Raw genomic sequence first — 22,795 nt, 5'->3', positions numbered from 1 at the left:
CCAATTATGGTCAGAAAATGCAATGCATTGATTGGTTTATGACTGTGGCAGAGAGTGGGGGCAGGCAGGAGGTGAAATGCACGGTGGGGAGGTAAACTGCAAACATCCACTCCTGACCAAACCAAGCAAGGGACTTGAGTGCATCTCAACTCTCTGTCTCCCCTATTGTCTGCTTTTTCCTTTTAGTCTCCCTCTGTCAGGCTGCCTGGCCCCCTTGAGCGGGGTCCAAGGTTCAGGCAGCTCCAATCGTACAAACCTCTTGATTAGAGGCGGGAAATCTTCCCTGGCAGCTCCAGTTAGAAAATATCCCAGGGCAGAGCTTCAGTTTGTGCCCATCTTTGGGCCAGCTTCAGTGGACAGGGACATGGGGACCCGGTGATGGGACTGGCTTCAATGTCCTGTCCTCCCAAAGAGATGGCCGTTGTGCTGGGCAGACCAAATTCTCTGTTCCAGGTTTCAGTTCCCAGCTCAGTCCCTTCTCCCTGCCTGTTTTTTTTTGTTTGTTTTTTTTTAAATTCTCCTGGGAACAGGAAGACCCGAGGGAACTGGTGTTTCCCAGGGCCCAGAGTGCACTACAGCCATTCTGTATATGGCTGACCTTTCCTGGAAGGTTTCCCCTTTCAGGTGCTTGCAAAGTGTTGCTGGCCAGAAGCAAAGCAGATGGGGTCTTTGCTCATTTGGCTAAAAGGGTCTTGCGCTGTTGAAAAGTAGGCAAAGAAGGAAAAGGTATAAAAGGCGGAGATGCACTTTTGAGAAGGGGCTGAAACACTCCTGTCCTGTTGGAAACGTAAATTGATAACTTTAAAATGTATCGATTTTAAACCAGGTGTATGGCTTGGGAGTTCAGCTTTTGGGCATATTGGTTGTAAATGATTTGATTTGGGAGTTCTGCATGTATTTGTGCTCTGTGGGGGATGTCTGTGGGGAGCTTGTGCTGAGTGGGGATGACACTGAGATTTGAGCAGAAATGGGGCAGCTTTGGAAATGACGAGGGTGACAGGGTTCTAAAGTGAGGGCATTAACGTGAATTGCTATGGGACATCTTTTGGGAATATGAGTAGGGTGACTTGGGGGCACTTGTGGGGGTTACTCTGGAAATGATTGAAAGGGTTCTGTAGGGTGTCCTTGGGGCAAGTTTGAGGGTGTAAGTGGGGAGAACTTGAGTTGACTTTTGTGGTGTCTTGAGGTGACTTTGTGAAACTGGAGTTATTTGGGGGTTTCTGGGAGAGATGGGAGTGGGAGTGATGCCTGTGGGCAGACTCTGGGGATAACTGCTGGCCCTCTCACCAGGGTGCGGGGGTGACTTTGGGGTGTTTACTGGGAGGTGCAGTTGTGGGGTGCTCTGTCAGGGGAGTTATGGGGGCACCTGGGCATTTGTGCTTGCCGCGGGGCCCTCTCAGCCTTGTCTCCCCCTCAGTTCTCCTCCACCTGGGCACAGGCTTCATGATCCTGGCCCTGGGCCTGAGCCTCCTTCTCCTCCCCACCATGGCCTTCTCCTTCAACCCCACCTTCCGCCGTCTCACCAAAGTCGACCTGGTCTTCAGTTTCCTCTGCATCAGCGTCGGTAAGTGGGGCTCATGGAAGGCACCCTCCCCAATGGCGTGGGGTGTCCCCCAGGGCCTGGCGTCACCAGGTCTCTGTCTTTGCCCGGCTCTTCTGCTCCAGTCTTGGTGCGTTCCTCAGCTCCGCCTTTTCCAGCTTTCTCCTGCTCAGGCAGGGTGTGTGCTGGAGGGGGGCTGTGTGGAGGTTGTTCCGGGGAGGAGGAGTGCGTGGGACAGGGTGTGTGTGTGTGGGAGAGGGGGTGTGTGTGGGAGGAGGGCGTGCGCGGGAGGGGTGTGTGTGTGGGGGAGAGGGGGTGTGTGTGGGAGGAGGGCGTGCGCGGGAGGGGTGTGTGTCCCTGTCCAGCCTCGTGTCCATCTCTGGCCCCACCCCAGTGCAGGGCTCCTGATTCTCCTCAGCCTGACGCTCTTCATAGTCAACTGCGAGACGCTGCACCCGAGGCCACGGGTATCCTACCTGGTGACTTTCTACTTGTGCTGGGGCGCCAGCGCCATGATGCTGTGGGCCGGTGAGGGCGAGGCCTTGGACGGAGGGGGCGGTGCCCGAGGGCCAGGAGGCGGGGCTTGGGCCGGTGAGGGCAGGGCCCGGGTTACCGAGAGGCGGGGCCTTGGCTGATGGGGGCGGGCCAGCCGCGGGGGCGGGGCCCAGGCCGGGCTCCGAGGCGCACCCGCCACCCTGACCCCTGCTGCAGGCGTCCTGTCCTTCTTAAACCACATGGGCATGTGGAGCTCAGGGGTGCAGTACACAGAGCGGCGGCTGAGCTACCGCCGGTGGGCCTTGCAGCAGGACGCCCGGAAATGCTCGTTTAAACCGAAGAACTCAAACGCGACCCCTTTGCCTATCTAGAGCCATCCCAATTCATTCATCCTCCAGGACAACCCCTAAGCCTCTCCTACTTTATCCAGAAGCCTCTTAACTCTGACCCGAACCTGCGACCAGGTGCCGGCCCCGCCCCTCCCCGACGGGGACCTGCAGGTACCCCTGAGGCCCCGCCCCCGCGCAAGGCCCCGCCCCTCGGCGCGCGGCGCCCCAGCCCGCTTGTGGACTCGCCTCTCGCTGGGGTCGCTCCCCGCACCGGAGCACACTCCTGCGCCCGTCCGCCTCGCACGGCCAGAGGTCCGTGTGGCCCCGGCCCCCGCCTAGCGTCGCCCTCGGGGCCGCCGCTCGCAGATCACATCCCTGAAGCCCGACCCGGTCCTTCCAGACCCTGGTCGCCGGGATGTCCAGGGCTGTCCCAAGGCACAGCTGACGCCGCCCAGCACTTGCTACCCCCGCCCCCTTGGTGGCTTGCTCCGAGCCCCCTCCGCCGCGTTCCTGGCTTCCCCGCCACAATAAAACCTGGGCACCACGATCTTCTTGGAGTCCGACGCTCAGTGGCCCCCTCTCCCCCAGGGCAGGGTCGGGCCCGGCGTGTACGAACCGGTCTCGCGTCCCCGCTCTGCCCTTTGGGGTCTGAGGCTTTCCCCGTCTGCCTTCACCTGTGCCTGCCCCTTCCTGTCCCTCCCTGCCCTGCCTCGACGCCCAGGACTCGAGGTGGGGAGGGCAGGGGACGCTCTTGCTTCAGCCAGGCGGGGGCCGAGATTCTGGGTGCCCGCGTCCGGACAGACGGGAAGACGCCGGGACTCGATGCGCACTGAGTTTTACTGCGGGTGGGGGCGGGGCGCTCAGGGGTTGGCCTCCATGGTGTCCTTGATCCAGGCCAGGTGCGGCGTCAGCTTGGTGCAGACCGCCGGCGTTCGGGGCCTGCCGCACGGGATGTGGCCCCACGACGTGATGCCCTGCAGCATGCCATCGCAGATCAGCGGGCCCCCGGAGTCACCCTAGGAGCGCGAGGGGCGGGGGAAGAGTGGGAAAGGTCAGCCCGGCCCCGCGCTCTGCCTGCCGAGCCCTGGCGCTCAGGCCTGGGCTTGCAGGTCACAGTGGGGAGAGACGGGGCTCGCCCCTGATATCATCCCTGGGGAGCAGGGGAGGCCGAGGCTTGCTTGGCTGCGGATGCCAGCCCCAACCCCGGGGGTTGGCACTCGGCCCGCAGCGCGGGGAGGGGCGGGGGCTCACCACGCAGGTGTCCTTGCCGCCCTCCATGTGCCCCGCACACAGCATGAACTCCGTCACCTTCTGGGGGTGGGCTCTGGCGCACTCCTCGTTGGGCAGGAGTTCCATGTCCACACACTGCAGGTCATCCGGGAAAGAGACTGCCGCCCAGAGAGAAAAGGGGTGGTGGTGGGACCCCACGTGGCTCCGCGACCCCTCCCCAGGGGGGCTCCCGGCACCCAGCTGCCGCCTCCCTCACGCCCGGGGGGTCTGGCGGGCCGTGCCCGGCGTACAGTCATAAGGTTGGGTGCTGCCCCAGCCCGAGGCCAGGCAGGTGCTCCCCAGCTCCGGCTCCCGGGTGGGCAGGTCCAGGACCTTCACGGTGTCCGTGATCTTGGCAGGCTCCTGCAGGCGGAGCAGCATGAGGTCGTGGCTGTAGTCCTCTCCTGGGCGCTCGGGGTCGTCCTCTCCTGGGAGGTGGCTGTGGTTCTTCAGGAGACTCATGTTGAAGAGGGGGTGAGGGAAGCTCTCGCTAACGCGGATGAACTGGGCCGCATCTTCGTCCTCATACAGGTTGTGTCTGCCCAGCCAGAGCTGGTAGTAGCTGGGAGAGGGGGCGGTGGGTGAGAGAGTTGGAAAGAAGACAGGCCCGGGAGGTGGGGCGGATGAGCAGTAAAGAGAGAGGCATCAAAACACGGAAGGGGAAAGGCAGTCATGGAGAAACCGAGACAGTGAGTGAAGAAACAGGGGTGCAGGAAGGGAGAATGTCAAAGTCAGAAGAGTGGAGTGGAAAAAAAAACATAAAAAGAGGGAACGAGAAAGGCAGAGAGGGACAACAGTGACAGGTGAAGGGTATTAAGGGTCAGTGGGGAAACGAGAAAAGGTGGACAGTAAGAGACGAGAGGGAGTGAAAGACAGACCAGGAGGAGGAATGAAATGGACAGAAGGAAAAAGGGCCGCGGAAATGACATAAAGGGTGTGAGAAATGGAGCAGAAGGGATGTTGGTGAAAAAGCCAGTGAGAGAAGGGAGGGAGGAAGAGGAGTTGGGAGTGGGGGCAGGGGGAGGGGGAGGGGCCTGAGACCAGGCTCAGCTGCAGCTGGGACAGTTGTACTTGTTCCCAGCAGACAGGGGCCTGGCCTGCAGTCCAAGGTCGGCGTTCCCCCCTCCCTCCCCTCTCTCATTCCCTCTTCTCCTTCCTCTGTCCCACACCTTCCCCCACCCAACTCCAGCTCAAATCAGCCCGTCCTAGTGTCTCCTGAGAGTGGATTGACTGTTTTGGAGGCTGGAACTGAGGAAAGGAGAATGGGAGAACCTTCCCTTTCCCCTCTAAATAACATGTAGGGGGTTATTCCCTCCATTTTCTTTGGAAATGGCCCTTAAGCCCATCCTGGGTGGTGTGTTCAGTAGTGATGGACAGCAGGGGCGAGGCAGAGACCCAGAGAGAGATGGAGCAGAGCCCAGGCAGAGAGATGGAGGGTGAGACCTACATGACAGAGACCCAGAGGTGGACAGAAACAGGGAGACAGACATGGAGATGGAGAAGTGAGAGGCAGAGGACACCAAAACATGCTTCCGTGGAGAGAAATGCACAAACAGCCAGTTACTGAGAGACACAGGGAACAAGGCAGACAGTAACGCTGAGAGAAACCCCGAGAAGGGCCTTGGGCAGCCTTGGAGTGGGCTCCTCTGGGGTCACCCAGCCCCAGTTCTGCCTCCCTCCCTGAGGCCTGGACCTGTCTGTACCCCCTCCCCCACTCCCCTCAGTCCCTCGGGCCCCCACTGTGCTTATCCATCGATTAGGTTCTGTGGGAGCACAGACACCCCCCCCCCAAACCTCTGCCCTACTCACTCATTTATGCAGTGGGCAGCCGTAAGCACCCACTGGGGGTGCACCAGGACGCCCCCACACTGGAATTTGCTGTAGTGGTACACAGCCACCTGCCAGGGCTGGGAATGCTTCTCACACTCCCAGCCCCCCACAATCCGGGTCTGGATGGCGGGCACGGCGCCTGCAGAGAGCACACTGGCTCAGGGGGCGCTGGGTTGGCAGGAGAGGGAGCTGTGCTGTGGGTTTGGAGGAGTTGGGGGTCAAGACTCGGGGTCCAGGTAGATGGGTGAAGGGTGTGAAAAGGGCATGGAATTCTGGAGCTATCCCTGGGATTGTAGGGTTGGTGGATGGCTCTGGAAGGGGAGACTTAATGCTCTGAGAGCAAAGCAGTCCCTGGGGATCAAGGGAGGAGACCCCAAGACAGCGTTTAGGGCAGGCATCAGGTCTGGAGGTTTGGACTCTTAGGGGGGTGATTTGGGATCTTGAATTGGCAGTGGAGGCTATGAGAAAACAAAATTTCCAGAAACCAGGAGAAGGCCCCTAAGGGAGTAGTTCAGGGGCTGGGAGAGGAAGGATTTGGGGAGTTTCAGGGGTTCCTAGACTGAGGAAATGATTAAGGCCTACAGTGGGCTTTCGGGATTTTGAAAAGGATTCAGATTTAAGGAAATCAGATTTTGGGCTGGGAAGTTTGGGGGCGACTTTGTGGATCCCTGGGTTGGGACTGGAAGAGGTCAGCTGAGTTGGGAGAGTTAGGAAAATTTGGGGAGAGGGATCCTGTGATGATTTGGGTCCCCGTGATTCTGGACTGGCATCTAAGAGGTTGTGGGGGGCTTCAAGAGGCAGGGCTGGGGTGGGGCTCAGGAGGGAGGGGGAACTGAGTGTCGTTCTGAGATAGTCTGCAGGACAGTGTCTGTTTCTGTATGGGGCAGGAGTCACAGTCCAAGGGTACTGGAGAGATTTGGGGTTCTTTGGGGTGATAGGACAGGAATGGAGAAAGGTCTGACCTGGGGGCCAAGCAGCTGTGGGGCAGGACTGGAGGACCCATTAGATGGGGGCTTCTGAATCCCATATTGAGATACTTGGTGCAGCAGGACAGCTGGGAAGGTTTTGGGAAAAACCAGGGTTGTGACAAAGGGGGTTTGGGTGGGAGAAGGGCTGGCACTTAGGGAGAGATGGAAATTCTCCGAGGAGAGGGGATTGTGGTTGGGAGATTCTGGATGTTTATGTTGGGTGAGAAGGCTGGAGCAGCTGGGTGAGGGAGTGGGGGCAGAGAGAGGCAGAGATGGGCATGTTCTACCACTCAGAAAGGTTGCTGTGGGCCAAGAGTTGGCTGGGAAAGAGCAGAAAGTTCTGGGGATTCCTGGGAGGGAGCATGGAGAGGCTGGGGGAGAGAGGAAAGAGCTGGGTGCCCTGTCTGGTGTGCCCTGTGAGCAGGAGGGGTGCAGGGTGGGGTGCTGGGTGCGAGGGAAAGGACTCATGACCGGTGAAAGAGACGTGAGAGTTGGGGCCCACTCCCCCACCCCGCGTCCTCCCCCCTCTGTCTCACCAGTCCCCCCCAGGGTCATGGAGAGGCACAGAGCCAGGAGCCACATGGTGACAGATGTGTCCAGGAGCAGGCAGGCAGTGAGCTAGGAGCTGGCCAAGGAGAGCTTTAAAAGCCTTCATCCCAGGCTCCCGCCCCGCCCGGCTGGCAACCAACTGTTGACCAAGGCCCCGCCCATCCAGCTGGGGGCTGGACAACCCCCTCCCACCCCCAGAGCTGTGGAAGGGGAGGGAGGGCCTGCACCCGCTGTCCTGCAGGCCCTGGGTCACCCTGGATGCGTTCCCAGAGGCTGAGGCCAGCAAGAGGAGGGCCCGTGGCTGCTGAGTCTTACTACTGGGGACAGAGCAAGTGAAGAGATGCAGGGAACAGGAACAATGGGGTGGGAAAATAACTGACCACCCATTAAAGCCTCTTGTGCCTAAACCCCCAAACCAGTGTACCCTCAAATACCACTAGTGGAGTTCAGACTTCCTGCTCCCCGCCCCATTCTGAGCCAAGCTGCCAGTAACCCAACTTCCCGTGTCCCCTGAAATACAAGCTGTGGCTTTCACAACTCCCTGATTCTTGCCATCACAAACTCAGAATCTAGTTCCCCAAATCTATTGTTTTTCTCATAAAAGATCTCCAAGTACCCAGTGACTGACAATTCCTAGTGTCCCACATCCAGGAATATAAAACCCCAGGGATGTCTCAGAGTAAACTCCCTAGCATTTCAAAACCCAATCCCCACCCCAGCCCGATACCGAGGTCTCAATGTTCCCCTCACCCTCAGTCTCCAGAGCTGAGTTCTCCCAGTGCTGTCCTCCAAGGTCCCGGGAGTCCTGGGTTCCTTGCCCTCCTCTGTTAAGAATATTCTCAGTGCAAAATCTAAAGCTCACCCTCATCCCCTAATAAAACATTTAGGGCTCAGGAGCCAGGTTCATGCACCTCAAGGTTTGATGCCCTTGAAAACCACGTTTTGCCGTCTCTGAAAGGGATGAGGCCTGCAGCCTCCGCTTGGCGTCTAATACATCTCTTGGCTGGTTAGTAAACTCAGAGTAACTCACGCATGTCAGAAGCCTGAGAAAATCTTTCCCGTTTACTGGCTGAAGAAAGGAGAGGATTAAGCCACTTTGTGTAGCTATCAGGAAGCCCAGAACTAAGTCTCGAAGAAAAAGAAGTAATCCTCAATCATCTAGCATGTGCTGAGTCCTTCACTAGGGTCCAGAGACAGAGTCCCTCTCCAGGGCCAGACCCAGTCCTCATCAATTCGAATGGATAACCTCATCTCATCCTCTCAAAGTAAGCAGTATTATGATCCCTGTTTTACAGATAAGGAAACTGATGCTGAGTGAGTTTGAGTCTTTTGCTCAAGGTCATACAACTGGTCATACATATTAGATGAACGGAGTTGAGTTTCAAGCTATGTCTCCTCACACAGGGTCCGGGGCGGTGGGTGACAAGCAGCAGTTTTGGGTGGCTCTGGGTGCCCTAGAGAGTTCTTCCTGCCTGGACTCTGGCTCCCATTTCCCTCCATCCCCAGAAGAAAGTCACAGAAACTTGGATCAGTGTTCTCTGTTATCTTGGCATTAAACAGGTGACCTTGAGCACAGGCTCTGGCCTTGGCTGGGACAGCCTTGACTAACATCTGGGCATTGGACAGGGTCTTGAGAGATGGCCCAGTTCTGTCCCAGGTCAGGATAGGGTTGCCGGCCAGCTGAGAGGGCTTCTGCTCAGTTTGGGACATGGGCAGAGGGCCAAGACGGTCAGTTCCTTTTCATGGTTTCTCTGATCCATTCCATGTAGTGGCAGACTTTGGTGTAGACACCAGGCTTGGTGGTAGTGTCACAAGGGACATCACCCCAGGACACAATGCCCTGCAGGATGCCCCCACAAACCAGGGGTCCCCCGGAGTCACCCTGTGGGGAAAAGGTAATCTCAGCTTCAGTGTTGAACTCCTGGATCCATAACCCCCATCCCAATCCCCACTGACAGTCTTAACTAAAACCCAACCCAATTCAAGCCAACCTCATATAAACTCAATCCAGCTCAACTCAGTCCACCCAATTTAACACAAACCATTCCAATCTAATCCCACACAAACCAAAGCAGTGCCTCGATATCATTCACCCAGCCCAACTGCAACCCAAACCTGGGCAACCCCAACCCAGCTGAACTCAGCTCAATCAAACTCATCCAACACCCACATCTTTCCTATTAAAAATCAAACCACACCCACACCCATCCTCATAGCCAACACAACCCCGTCATAAGCTCCAGGCCCTCTGCCACCAAACCAACCCCATGCCCCATTCAATTTCCACTTATTTCCCATCCAGAAGCAAGGCACACTCATTCCTACTTGCCATCCTGCCCACGCCATCTCAATCCAACCTCCAGATATACCACCCCCAACCCAACCCAGCCCAACTCCAGCCTCACCCCCTTCTAAGTGCTTTTCCTACTACATCCCCAGATGTATCCCCATCTCTAACCCCAACTCCAGCCTCGCTCCCCCAACTACTTTCCCTCCTCCATTACCAAACCTATCTTCAGCATCTTCTCTGGACCAAAGCCACTGCAACCCCACCCCACTCCTAAACCTGTCTCCATCCCGTCCTTCCCCCATGCGATGGTCCCTCGGCTCTGACCTCACAGGAGTCCGTGCCTCCGCCCTCCACGCCGGCACACACCATGGTGTCCGTCAGGCGTCCTGGGTACTCCTTGTTACAAGCGGCTGTTGAGATGATGCTGATGTTGGCACAATGCAGCGTGTCCGGGAGACTCACTGGGGAGGACAGTGGGATTAGAGCCCATCAGGGGTTCTGCCCCAGCCCCCTCCACCCGTGAGCCCGGGATTCTGGGGTTCCTGAGAGCGGACATCTGGCCCCTCGCACGCACCTTGTGGTTCGGGGCGCCCTGTGGTCCCGGGCCTGTTGTCAGACACCAGGCCCCACCCAGACACCAGGCAGGCCTCGCCCGGGTAGGGGCAGCGTGTGGGGAGCCGCACGGGTCTGACTTGGCGGGAGAGGCGCGCGGGCCGGGCCAGCCGCAGCAGCATGACATCGTGGAGGTGGCTGCGCGCCTCATACCCAGGGTGCGGGATGATGCGTGAAATCGCCAGGAACTGCTCGGGGCCGTCGTGCTTGTGCAGGTTGTGCTCGCCCAGGCGTGCCCGCATGAAACTGTGCGGGCGGGTGAGGAATGGACACAGAGATCAAAGTGTGGGCAATCCGGGGTCCTCCGACCCTTGGGAGCCTGGAGTTTCCATTTCCCTCTCTGAAGACCCTGGAGCCCATGGTCCCAGCCCCTGCCCCGCCGGGACTGAAGAGGGCCAAGCCACGCAGATACCTGGAACCCAGTCCCCAGGCCTCAGCCCTTCCGTCCTCAGAATCCAGAATTCCCAGACCCTTAGTCTCTTCTCAACATTTCGAGATGGAGCCCTGCCAGGCTCCTCCTTCCTCTCTCAGGGGCCTGAGAGTTTGGGCTCCATACCTGTGGGGACTGGGCTGCCAGCATCTTCCTCTTTCAGAACCCAGGAGCCCTGGCCCCGCTCACCTCAAACCCAGCTGTCCGGACTCCAGCCTCTGCATGCCCTGCCCGCCCCCTGTGCCCGGAGTTCTGAATCCCGCCCTAGTCTGCTCAGGGCCCCGAGCCTCCATGCTTACCGGGTTTGACAGTGGGCAGCAGACAGCACCCAGTAGGAAGAGATGAGGGAAGCGCCGCAGTTAAAGCGTCCGCGTTCGAAGAGGGCCACTTGCCATGGCTGGGAGTGGGGGGCACACTCCTCACCCCCCAGAACTTTGTCACTGTCCTGGGCCACTGAGAGAGGGGGCAGAGAATCCCTGAGGACAGGAGCCTTTTCCTCACCCCTATCCCTGCACCGCACCCAGTCTCCTGTAGTCTTCACCTCCACCTGCCCCTCTCAGGAGCCTCTGGTTGTTTTAAGCCCCATCCCCTCTGCAGCTTTTACAACAACTGCCTGTTTTCTCCTGACTCTTTTCCCCTCTCCCCACCCCATTAACTGTAGAACCGAAGGAGAGATAAGAGGGGAGGGCTGGAGAACAAGAAGTTCCCTGTGATCGGGGGTGGACACGGGGACGGTAGATACAGGTTGAGGCCATTCAAGGTCACTGAGCTGTCACAGTGCACCGACGGGGCTACTCAATATCTGTGACACAGACTTGGCACCAGAGTCTGGACGTCTCAGCCAAGTTCAAGGACACGGATGTAGCTGCCACAAGGGCATGGACATACAAATCCACACACCCGGGCTTCCAAATGCAGGTGGAGATATGGACAGCGCACTCTGAGTTCAGATTCCCACACGTCCATTGGGTTGTGGCTTCAACAATTGCACAGATGTCCGTACGGGGCATGCAAATGGGCAGTGAGGACAGGGCTGCACACACACAGCACAGACCCGAATTTGCTGTCTCCAGGGCGAGGCTCGGTTTCCAGGGTCACAGACACACTCGCGGGCCCAGGGACCTGGACCTACTTGGTGAGCACATATGGGAGGGACTCTGGGCCGTGCGCCAGCCACCAAAGGCTTGTCACCGACACGGGTCACGATACAGTGGTTGGATCCAAAGTCAGCCCGCTTGGCTTCAGACAGACTCTGAGATTTTGAGCAAATTCTCTGACCTCTGTGCCCCTGGTTGTGAAATGGGAGGTGTTGTAAGGATTGTAGGGGAAAATACACACGTGTGTGTCAATCATCATGTGTAGATATATATACACACATCTATATCTCTCTGTCCATCTGTCCATCCATCCATCCATCCATCATCTATCTACCAGGCATGGCACATAGGAACTACATGATAAATATTAGTTGATGGTGGTTACTATTAACCAGGGACACCCAGATTTATTTACGGGCCTGGAAGTGGGGACAGTCAGGTTGCTGACATCAAGTGAGTCAGGCGTGTGCACGGACCTAGAGGAAGACAGTCAAGTTGTGCCTCAGCTCCAGGGCCACTCCAGTGACTCAAAGCTGCAGACACGCACGGAGGACAGACATGCGGCTGCGGGCCCACTCGGTCAGACCTCAAGGCCACGCCTGGGTCAGCCCCAGGTCAGGTGGGGGCCAAGGTCAAGTCAAGCCCCCACAGGCACACACCTGCAGCGTGGCCAAGGACACAGACCAAGATGTTTCTGTGTCACAGACTGGGTAAGGTGGCTGTGGTGTCCCCACAAAATCACAGCCAGGCACCCACAGACACCCACATGGGGTGTCCACCAAAGTCGGAAACTGGGCTCAGGGCTCCGGTGAGGCTGGGGAGGGCCGATGTGCCGGACGCGGGTTTACCAGAGGAAGGGTGAGGTTGTCCCGTGGGGAAGGGCAGAGGGTGCGGGCGGAACAGCTGGTCACCGAGGCTGCACCCGGCCAGTCCCAGCCGGAGGTGGGTGGAGGCCCCAGCAGGGTGCAGCGGGCAGGCAGGGGGCAGGAAGGAGAGAGGGCACAGGAAGGAGAGAGGGCCCAGGGGGACGCTGGCAGTGTGGGGGAGGCAGTGTGGGGGAGGGACCCCCAGGGCATCTACCCTGCCCCCTCCAGAGTAGGAGCATCAGGTTACAATGAGTTTCTCTGTGGGTGGTGGTTGACACTGATTGCTGGATCTGTCAGTCACCCAGGGTGACCTTGGCCCAGAGGGCACCCCTATCTGAGCCGCCTCCAATGCCCACTCCCTAGATACGCTGTGGGATTAGACCGGTAAGTGTCAGCATCACACCTGGTTCAAAGGCCCGGCAAGGCTGTGGGCCCCTACTGCATCTAATCCTCCCAACAACCCCGGGAGGGAGGGACTCTCGTTCTCTTTGTTTTACAGCTGAGGGGCCCTAGTCACAGAGACGTCAAGTAGAGCCAGGATTCGAATTCACAGTCTGGCCTCTTGAGCTCTGAGCACACTAGATGCTTGTTATGTGCTTTACCTACATCAGGCCATTGAAACCTCATGAGAAGCCTCTCTTGGAGATTAGAAATGTTTTAGAGAGAAGGCTCCTGAGGACCAGAGAGGTGAAGGAACTTCCCCAAGGTCACACAGCATAGAAGGAACTGACCCAGGACATGACCTCAGGTCTGTGTGTCTAGGTCCCTTGTTCATTGTCTGGGGCGGCTCTTGAGGTTGGGGGTGACTCAGGGACATAGGTGGGTGGCTGAGATGGGGGTTGGGATCAAGGAGGGCGTCAGGTGGCCCCTGGGTGAGGAAGGGGCTGGGAAGGGGGGTAGGGCCCACCTCACCTGTGGCCGCCAGCAGGCTGGAGAAGGTGAGCAGAAGCCACATGGCAGAGGAGGGGCCAGGGCTGAGCTGAAGTCTGGGGAGGGAGAGAGTGGGTGGGAGTGAGGGTCCCTGCCAGGAGCCCTCCAGACCCAAACTCATCTCACCTGCTGCTTAGGAAACTGTCGCCACCCCCCGCCCCTCCCCTCACCCCCAACCTGCTCTTCCCCCAGGGCCCAGGGACAGAACCCCCACATGCAGCCTGTCAGACCCTGGTTTATCCCACCTGCCCCCTGCACCAATCTTTGTCCCTGAGGTCCTGGCTCAGGCCACCTGTTCTCTCTGGACCTTTGCCCAGCCTTTTCCTGGCCTCCAATCTGTCCCCTCCTGGCTGCCCCCTGCCCCCGTCCCCTACAGGGGCTTTCTACCTGCAGGGCTGCCCCTGCCCTCTCACAGCCGCTCACCCCCAAGGCTACCAGACCCTTAGCCTTGCTCTGGAGGACAGGACTGAGGCTCCCTTCCCAGCCTCCCGGCGGGGGCTCTCACTGCCCTGTCCTCGAACACGGCCAGTGCCTCCTTTTCCCATTCCCCTGCTTTGGCTCAGGCTGCTCCACCTACCACTTGGCCACTCCCTCCAAGGCCCCTTCCTCCGGGAGGCTTTTCTGACCTTCCCTGACACCTGCCTGTTGGGCATTGCTTCCGTGGGGTCTGCCTGGGTCACCAGTCCGGGAGCCCCACGAGAGGGTCCAGGAAGCTTCATGGAGGGAACGAAAGTCCTTCTTCCCCATCCATCCTCTGAATTTGTAACTGTTCTTTCAGGTGTGACCCCTGCCTCTCCCAAGAGGCCAGCCCTCCCTCCCCAGGCCAGGTCCTCGTGGCATCCCCGGCACTGCCCAGCTGGGGGCCGGGCACCCAGGCAGCCTTGGGGAGGTTGTGCTGAGCTGATTGGAACCGGTGATAACTCCTGGCCTTGTTCTCGGCTTTGGTACAAACACTGTTGGGGACGATCTCCTGGTTCACGCCGTTCTCCCCTCCCCTCCCACTGCGGCTCCTTCTCGTGACTCTTTAAGACTTTCCTGGTTCAGGTTCAACATGAGACCTCACCAAAGGACACATGAACCTACCTGGCTGCCCTTGACACCCAACTCCCCCAGGGCAGCCCCATGGACCCATCCCCAGGCCAGGCGGGGGCCTGTGTACTGCACCCCTCCCTAGTCCAGGATGAGCTGATGTCTTCCCCAGACCAGGGAAGGGGGCCCCCTCCACTCAGCCTAAGGGCCTACCACCCCATGGCCTCCTCTCCCTCCCAACCCACCCTCAAAGATCTCACCCCCTCCAGATCCTCCAGCAGCATCTGAGGCAGCTTGGATGCCAGAAGAAGGGGAGTGGGTACCCTAGTGCCTGAATTTATAAGCTCCCAGCCCCGCCTGGCTCTGAGGGGTGAAGTGGGGTGGAGCAGGGGTGGCCAAGAGGTTTACAGGCAGGGACGCCTTGGTGGTTGGTGGGGCGGGGGTACCAGGTCTAATGAGCATTTATGAGGCTGAAGCTTTTGTCTGAGTCTACAAGGAGGAATTACCCGCCAGGGGCAGTTCCTCACAGGGGAGGAGACAGGAAGGCAAGAGAAGAGAATTGGAGGACATCAAAATACAGCACCTGGAGACCGGAGATTGGATTTGGGGTCTGGAGTGTGGGAATTAGATTCTAGAGTCAAGCTTCATGTGCCTGCAGCAGGAGCTTGGATCTTGGATTTTGGGGTTCTGGATCTTGGGTTCCAGACTCAGAGTTGTCAAGAATTCGGCACTCATGACCTGAAGGCTGGCGTGTGAATTGTGAAGTCTGCATTCTGGGCTCTTGAATCTGCATCCTGGAATCTAGACTTTGAGTGATCGTTTTAGGCCTTGGATCTTGGATTTCTGTATTCTGGGCCTTTGAATCTAGATTCCAAGACTCTAGGAGTCTTGAATCTTGGTACTTGGGGCTTGAGGTCTGAAACCTGCACGCATATTGTGTGGCATGTGGGGCCTGGAGTGTGAATAGTAGATTCTGGATTTTGAGTTTTGAGGTCTAGATTCTTGGGCCTGCCTTCCATGGATTCTTGATCTAGAGTATGAATTTAGAGACTGGAAGCCTGAACTCTTTACCTGATCCTTCAGTCTTGAACCAGGATACTGTATTCCAGAGGCTGGAGAGCATCACTTAGATGACCCAAGGCTTTGGGAATCTATGTCTTGGAACCACAGGGTCCTGACCAATTGTCTAGAGTCCATCTTGGCTTGGTGAAGGAATGAGGAGTCCCAGAGAATGGGAGGGACTGACCTCAGGTCACCTGGGGAAGGACAGGGACTGTTAGAAGCGTGGTTCCTCCCTGTGTCTGGAAAGCTGTCATCACCTTTATGGGCAGGGGCTGTGAGATAGGGGACATCAGTGGCCAGTGCGTAGGAGTCTCTGGTCCTCAGTTTCCCTGCAGACAATATGAGAGAGCAGTAACATCTGAGCCTCCAGATGTCCTTCACGCATTCCAGAACCACAGTTATCCCAGAACCTCCACATCTCTGTCATTCTAGAACTATAGGGCCTCCACTTTTTCTAGAATATTAGACCTCCAGATTTTGGAATTTCAGGTGCTGTGACATTCTGGAAGTGGAGTCCTCAGACACTATAGAACCCAAGATTTTCAAATGGTCAAGAGCCACAGATCTTCAGAACTTCTAGAACAGTGGATCTTCTGACATTCTGGAACTTCAAACACTATGAACTCAGACCTTCAGACATTCTGGATGCCCAGGTAGGTAGATCTTCTAGAACTCCTTTGCCCTTCTGAGTCAAATTCTTGCTCAATGTCTCTGCACCTCACCCGGACCACAGCTTTGGTGGACCAGCCCCTGTTTATGGGTTCTTGACCACAGGCCACTCCCCTGGCTAGGTGCTCTCCTCTCATCACCTCATCTATCTTCCCGACAACAGGGAGGGTGATTATCATTGCTCCCTCCTTCATACTGGGGACACTGAAGACCAGAGAGGGAGCGCCACAGGCCTAGGAGGAGGGAATCTCAGCTCTGGGTATTGGAACGCTGACAGACCCATCTGCTCCCACCCGCTGAAGCTACCTCCCCCTGGTGGGAGAGGGAAGGAGTCTCATGGAGGTGGTGAGCTGAGGGAGGTGACCCCTGGAGTGAGGCTTCTGTGGGACCAACACCCCAAGTGCTTCCCATCAAGATCCCACGCGCTCTTCCCCCCCACCTCGTGGGCAGGCTCTGTCAGCGTCCCCATGACACAGATGGGGTCGCCGAGGGTTCTCACACCACCCGTAGCCAGGTTCACCCCAGAGTCAGAGTGCGTGCTCGCCCAGAGGACGCCTGCCCATGGCTCCCCCCGCCCCACCACGCGTTGACCTCAGAGAGCCCCCTCCAGCGCCCTGGCCCGGGTCAGGCCTGCATCATCCCTGCCTCCTGGATCCACCCTCGTCCCAGACGTCGCTCACACCCACCGCTGCCCAGTGGAGACCCGCCTTCTGCCCCCTCCTCCTGGAACCCTTCTCCAGCAACGGGCCACCCAAAACTAGCCTTTCCCCTCATCCGCACCCTTCTCCTGGACACGGCCCTGGATGTCCCCTGGCCCAGCTGATTTCTCTCTTCTCCCAAATCTTCTCCTTCTCCCAGCCCCACCGCTGACTGCATCATGGGACCAGACTCCCGGCGCCACCCCTGTCCCCTAACCCTCCAGCCCATGAATCCCAGCCGGTCTCGCTCGCCCCTGCGCCTCCATCCTGCCCTCCGTCCTGCATCCCTGGGGCTCTGGTCCTGGGCCTGGCCTCCAGCCCTCCTGCCTTCACTCTCGCCCCAGCCTCCACCAGGGCCTCCTGCCCCCCATTTTGGGTGGCAACGATCCACTCCCTTAGTCCTGACCAAGACCTCACCAAGGTTCATTTCGGGAACCCTCCCCGCTTCAGGGTGCTGGCTCTGGAGACAGACAGCCTGGGCTCAGAGCACTTGCCAGCTGAGAGACCTGGGTAAGTGTCTTTCCTTCTCTGTGCCTCAGTTTCCCTTCATGAAGATGGGATAAGAAGACTCCCTCGAAGGGTGGTTGCCAGGAGTATCGCGCTAGTGTATAAGGATCTAAGAGCAGGGCCCCCACAGAGTAAAGGCTGACTATTAATTTCACCCCCAGACTGTGGGGGGAAGGGGAGGGAGCCCACTGTTCAAAGTCACACAGGCCACAGCGTTTGGGAGGAGGGCAAAAGAACGGTCCTGAGAGGCATCACCTGGCTGCTCTTTAGGGGCTCACCCTTGAAGGGGTCTTGGGTTGGGGCGGGGGAGGGGGGTCCAAGGACGGTGACCACTTGGATTGAACAAGATCACACACCTGGAGCCAGTATGCAGACCATAAAACTAGCCTGAGGCTGGAAAGACGGGTTAGCACAGCACATGATTTGGGTGCACATGGCACTGTGAGTCCTGGCGCAGGTCCCTTGGCCCCTCTGGGACCAGAAGAATGAAACCTGTGCCTCTGGGTCTCTCAGGTGCATCTTCCACCTTTTTCTGAATCCCTGAAACCCCTTTACCAAGGCCAGTGTTTTACATATGGGGAAACTGAGGCCCACGGAGAGGAAATGGATTACGGGAGGACCCAGGGTGAGAATGTGAGGTTGAGCAGGGAGGATGCCACACACAGAGCCTGGGTTTTCCTTGAGACTTGATTTCTTGGGCTGAGTAGGGGGAGCAACGGGGAAGGAGGCTGAGAAACCTTCTCCGCCTGTCCTGGGAGGGTCCTGCCACCAGGTGGCGGCAATGTGGGCCTGAGGGATGAGGGAGTTGGACCATCAAACTCTAGGTCTGAGGGAGGAGGGGCTGGGACCCAGCGGCCTGTGCCCTGAGGCAGGAAGACCTTGTTGGGGCTTCTCCAGCTCCCGGGTCAGGCACTGCCGCTGGTCGAGCTGCAGGGCTCCTCTTCCCCCATTGGAGAACCAATGCTGGGACTTCCCCAGGGGACTTCTCGAAGGTCATGGAATCTTTCAGGGCCCCCCTGCATCCCATAGAGCTGCCGGAGTTGCTCTGAGAGACAGAGGGTCAGAGTGACAAACAGAGGAAAAAGACCAGGCAGGGCAGCCCTTTCCCTCAGAAACCACTTCTCCAGCTTGACTTTCCCATCTCACCATGTTCTCATTTCCCACATCAGTCTTCACAGCTATGCTTTCTCAGTTTCTTTACCCTGGCTCCACAGCTAAGAACAGGGAGATTCTGAGAAGAAAAGTCATTTGCTCTAGGTCAGCTGCTGTCCCAGATGCTGAGCTGGGGTTTGGAGCCAGGTTCTTTGAATCTTTGCACGTGGAGTTTTGGCACCATTGTTTCCTCCTCTGTCCTTCTCTTGGCCACACCTTGTCCAGGCTCAGGCCATTCCTTTCAACCCGAGTCTCCAATAGTGGTCTGCCCCAGTCCCCTAAACCAGGAGCAGAGCCATTGGGTCCATGGAGGGAGGACAAGACAGAGAGAGACACCGGCAAGGAGGGGTGGCGCAGGGAACCCATGGGCTACTGGAGAGATGAAGATGGCACCAGGGAGTCTTGTCATAAGACTGTGTGGACACTGGGACTGTCGTGCGATGGGGAGCCTGGGAGAAGGAGCAGGGTTGGGGAAAGAGGGAAATCAGCTAAGCCACAGAGAGTGAGAGGGGCCAGGGGACTCTGGGGAAGATGCTGTACAGCAAGTGGTTGTAGGAAGCTGTAGCTGAAAGTTAGATGAAGGATACAGTGGTTAGTTGGTGTTTGAACCAAGGGAGTCCATGAGAGAAAGACTGGGTCTGGAGAGAAGCATCCATAGGCCTGAGCAAATCCAATCAACACCAAAGGAGGAGGCTGCCCCAGCCAACCCATCAGATCACGAGCCACAAAAAGATTACCGTTTTAAGCTGCTAAGTTTTGGGGTGTTTTGTTACATAGAAATAAATAGCTGAAAACTTCATAGCTAAGAGTTTCCATAATCTCCCGCATTAACCAGTAACAGTAATTTGTTTTAATTGGAGACATAAGAGAACTTGAAAAGCTCTTAGTTTGTTACTGATTTTCAAATTTAGGGCATTTTGGTGAAAGAACACAGTTTATGCAATGTTGGTTCTTGGAAATTTATTGAGGCTTTCTCTGTAGACTAGTATGATTTGTTTTTGTAAAAATAACTGCTTTTATTTTGAGCCCATGTTATTAGGTGCCCATATCTTCATTATTATTATATATTCTTCTTCCAGGAAGAGTTCTGGGTCCTTGAGATACAATAGCGAATAATATGTAATGTCATTCTTTAACCTTTAGGTTGTTTTTTCATCTTTAAATCTTTGTTTTTTTATTGACTGATTATAATAGATAACCCAGATTCTTTCTATTTCATATTTGCCTGGTGTCTTTTTTCCTTTTAATTGTCTTTCATTTATTTTACTTTTGGACTTTAGATGCACAGACTTGGATAAATCTAATCCCTGTTACGTGACCCACTCTCATCATTTCTCAATGACGATTAGCATTTATTTATTTATTTTTTAGATTTTTTTAGTGTAAAAATTTTGCAGAATAACAATCATGCAGAAAATTAGGTACAAATCAGAAGTGCAAATCCGTAAGATTTCACAAAGAAAACACACTTGTTTAACCAGCACGCAGGAAAAAACAGAGTATTACAAGAACTCTGGAAGTCCCCTCATGCCTCACCTTCAGTAACTCCCCCAAATATAACCATCATTCTGACTTCTAATGCTATAATTCATTTTGCCTTTTTTTGAAATTTGTATAAATGTTATCATAGAGTACATGCTCATTTATGTCTGGTGGTTTCCTTTAAACATTATGTTTGTGAGACTCACACGACTTGTTGCATGTAGTTGAATGCTTCATTCCCATTGTTGTGTAGTCAGTACTTCATTGTCTGTATGTACCATTATTTTATTTTTTTTTTCTTCTAGATTTTACACTTTAATTGGGAGGAAGTTTGGAAGCTGGAGCTGAAGATAGATAAAAAATAAGTAAATCCGTAAACAAATAAAACAGTGAGACTTTAGATTGTGACAACACTTCCTAAGGTAGTGACATAGTACATATATATATATATTTATTGAGATATCTTTAGCACCATACAGCCCATCCAAAGTCCACAATCAATGGCTCACAACATCATCACACAGTTGTATATTCATCACTAGGATCATTTCAAGAACATTTGCATCACTCCAGAAAAAAAAAAAAGAGAAACCCCATATATCCCATACCCCTTACCCCTCTAGTTCATTGACCGCTAGTATTGCACACTACCCTTTTTTTTTTGGCATGAGCAGGCACCGGGATTCGAACTCAGGTCTCCAGCCTGACAGGCGAGAATTCTGCCTGCTGAGCCTCTGTGGCCTGCCCTCTGCCCAATTTTTATTTACTCCAATTACCCGTCCCCATTATTTATTTATTTATTGTCCTTATTTATTTATTTATTTTTACTCCTCTGTCCATACTCTGGATAAAGGGAGTGTCAGCCACAAGGTTTCCACAATCCCATGTTCACACTGTAAAAGCCATCTATACAATCATCTTCAAGAATCAAGGCTACTGGAATACAGTGCAACAGTTTCAGATATTTCCTTCCAGCTAATCTAATACACTAAAAACTAAAAAGATATCTATATAATGCATAAGAAGAGCCTCCAGAATATCCTCTTTATTTTTTTTTAAATCACTCAGCCACTGAAACTTTAGTTTGTCTCATTTCTCTCTTCCCCCTTTGGTCAAGAAGGCTTTCTCAGTCCCATAATGCCAGGTCCATGCTTATCCAGGGGAGTCCGGTCCCATGTTGCCAGGGAGAGTTACACCCCTGGGAGTCATGTCCCATGTACCGGGGAGGGCAGTGAGTTCCCCTGCCATGTTGGCTTAGAGAGAGAGGCCACATCTGAGCAACAAAAGAGATTCTCCAGGGGGTGACTCTTCTTCGCTTCTTTGCAGGAATACATTTCATAGGGGCGAGCCTCAAGATTGAAAGCTTGGCCTATTAAATTGGTTGTCCCCACTGCTTGTGAGAGTAGCAGGTCTTCCCCAACTGGGAAAGTTTAATATTCCTCCTTTCTCCCTAGTCCCTCGAGGGGACTTTGCAAATACTTTTTTTATTCACTGCCCAAATTACTCTGGGATGTATAGGGGCATCACACTGGAGTAACATCTTGAAGAGCTTCTGTTGGAATACAAGCGTCCCCACCCACGAGAATGCCAATCAAGACGAGAATGGCCCAACTGGGATCCACACTCCATCCCTCCGATGTGAACTGAAGGGTGTGGGGGAGGCACGTGCTCAGCTGTAACCCGCACTGCCCAGCAGTGACCCCATCCATCTAGATCCCGTGAGGACACCGAGGCCCGGGGGAAAGGGCTGATGGGGGGGGGGGGGAGCAGGCAGGAGGCAGCCCACACGCTTCCCCACAGACTTGATTTTCGAGGCTGAGTCGGAGGAAGGAGCGGGGCGGAGAGCTGAGAACCGCCTTCTCGGTCACTGCCGCCCTGCACTGCAGCAGCCGCCGAGGGGTGCTGCGCTGCGTGCTCTCGTTGGGAGAAGAGGTTTCCGGGGCTCAGAGGGCAGGGCGTGGGCCGGCCAGGAGGCGGTACAGGGGTGAGCTTCCTGGGTCCTGGGGCTTGCGGTGCACCCGCCCGCGTGCTCTTTGCGTCTGGTCAGTGAAACGGCAGATTTTGCACAGAAGGACCCCTTGTGGGGCTCCCCACAGGCGATCTTTACCAAGGCCACGAGGTCCTGCGGGGCCCTCTGCAGACCATGGGTTCCTGGGGTCCCCCTGGAAGAGAGAAAGACCGAAAGTGAGACACAGCGCGAAATACCCGCAGAGAGAAACACGCAGGAACACGGGGGAAAGCGCCACAGGGGAAGGGAACTAGAGTGAAAGAGGGGCAGGTCTTTCCCCCAAACACCGGCTGCACCCCACTCCTCCCCCGACTTCCTACCCCCACCCCCAGGCCTCAGGAGTCCCATTTGCTTATTCTGGGACGCCCCCACAGCAGGGCAATCTGCTGGCTCCACCTCTTCACTGTCTTGATACATCTGAGGGTGTCCGCCCTTCCCTTGTGCCCTGCTTCCTTGGGGTCTGGTTTCTGCCTCTCTGTGTGTCCCAAAGTCTCCAGTGTCTGAATTTTTTCCTCCCTCCATCTCCCTTTCTCAAGCTGGACACTCCCTAGACCCACCCACTGAATTGGGGCCACGCCCCAGCCCACCCCTAGCCGAGGCCACGCCCCATCAAGACCCACTCACGGAGTCAGAACCACGCCCCACGGAAGTCCACCCCGCTGGGCGGAGGCCACGCCCCCAACGAGCAGAAGCCACGCCCCCTCCCTGCAAAACCGAGACCCCTCTCTGCAGGGCTCGCACCCACGGGTAGCAGTGAGCAGTCATGGGCATCCACTGCGGGCGCTCTTGTTAGCCGGCTGCCTGGCGGGCATTTTCAGATGGGAGCATTGTTAGGTTTGGCCAGAGCTCCTGGAGGCCAGAGTGTGCCCCCGGGCTCAGGGGCTAGACGAACAGGAATGGGCTCTGGGTGGAGGAATCTGCTTTTGTGTCCCTGGGTAGGGGTTTCGGGGGTCGGGGCTCAGGCTGAGCCCCTCATGGGGACC

At 56.1% G+C, this 22,795-nt stretch overlaps 3 protein-coding genes across 11 annotated transcripts in view; 1 reads left to right on the top strand and 2 right to left on the bottom strand.

Annotated features, from left to right (window-relative positions):
- LOC143658779 (uncharacterized) overlaps positions 1-22,795 on the top strand; it is a 77,502-nt gene that overhangs the window by 20,755 nt on the left and 33,952 nt on the right. For 4 of the 9 annotated variants that reach the window (XR_013163302.1, XR_013163300.1, XR_013163303.1 and 1 more), the window contains exons 4-6: positions 1,418-1,564; positions 1,940-2,068; positions 15,786-15,949. Coding sequence is in view for 1 of the 9 variants with exons in the window: in XM_077131064.1 (XP_076987179.1) it covers positions 1,418-1,564; positions 1,940-2,068; positions 2,252-2,406 (431 nt within the window). In the remaining 8 variants the exon portion in view is untranslated. The other 5 variants (XR_013163304.1, XR_013163305.1, XR_013163307.1 and 2 more) reach the window with 5 other exon arrangements.
- KLK1 (kallikrein 1) lies at positions 3,184-7,100 on the bottom strand. The gene is made up of 5 exons (XM_077131039.1): positions 6,968-7,100; positions 5,443-5,602; positions 3,885-4,195; positions 3,616-3,752; positions 3,184-3,380 (listed from the first exon to the last, which is right to left on the bottom strand). Exons 1-5 carry the CDS (start codon positions 7,011-7,013, stop codon positions 3,225-3,227), a joined length of 810 nt encoding a protein of 269 aa, XP_076987154.1. The 5' UTR covers positions 7,014-7,100; the 3' UTR covers positions 3,184-3,224.
- Positions 7,259-11,278, bottom strand: KLK15 (kallikrein related peptidase 15). The gene is made up of 5 exons (XM_077133353.1): positions 11,252-11,278; positions 10,612-10,865; positions 9,845-10,128; positions 9,595-9,731; positions 7,259-8,862 (listed from the first exon to the last, which is right to left on the bottom strand). Exons 1-5 carry the CDS (start codon positions 11,276-11,278, stop codon positions 8,710-8,712), a joined length of 855 nt encoding a protein of 284 aa, XP_076989468.1. The 3' UTR covers positions 7,259-8,709.

Source organism: Tamandua tetradactyla, chromosome 16, assembly GCF_023851605.1.
Source record: "Tamandua tetradactyla isolate mTamTet1 chromosome 16, mTamTet1.pri, whole genome shotgun sequence".
Classification (NCBI taxonomy): domain Eukaryota; kingdom Metazoa; phylum Chordata; class Mammalia; order Pilosa; family Myrmecophagidae; genus Tamandua; species Tamandua tetradactyla.
This window is presented reverse-complemented; position numbering and strand designations above follow the sequence as displayed.

Bases quoted from the DNA above. Each gene is read 5' to 3' on its own strand.
- KLK1 (XM_077131039.1), bottom strand. From the start codon at position 7,013: ATGTGGCTCCTGGCTCTGTGCCTCTCCATGACCCTGGGGGGGACTG. The intron at 5,603-6,967 runs GTGAGACAGAGG...TGCTCTCTGCAG, and splicing joins CATGACCCTGGGGGGGACTG to GCGCCGTGCCCGCCATCCAG. The intron at 4,196-5,442 runs GTGAGTAGGGCA...CCCCTCTCCCAG, and splicing joins GCTGCCCACTGCATAAATGA to CTACTACCAGCTCTGGCTGG.
- KLK15 (XM_077133353.1), bottom strand. From the start codon at position 11,278: ATGGACGTGTGGGAATCTGAACTCAGA. The intron at 10,866-11,251 runs GTGCGCTGTCCA...GGCTCCTGAGAG, and splicing joins TGTGGGAATCTGAACTCAGA to GGGCAGGTGGAGGTGAAGAC. The intron at 8,863-9,594 runs GTCAGAGCCGAG...TTTTCCCCACAG, and splicing joins GAGGCACGGACTCCTGTGAG to GGTGACTCCGGGGGACCCCT.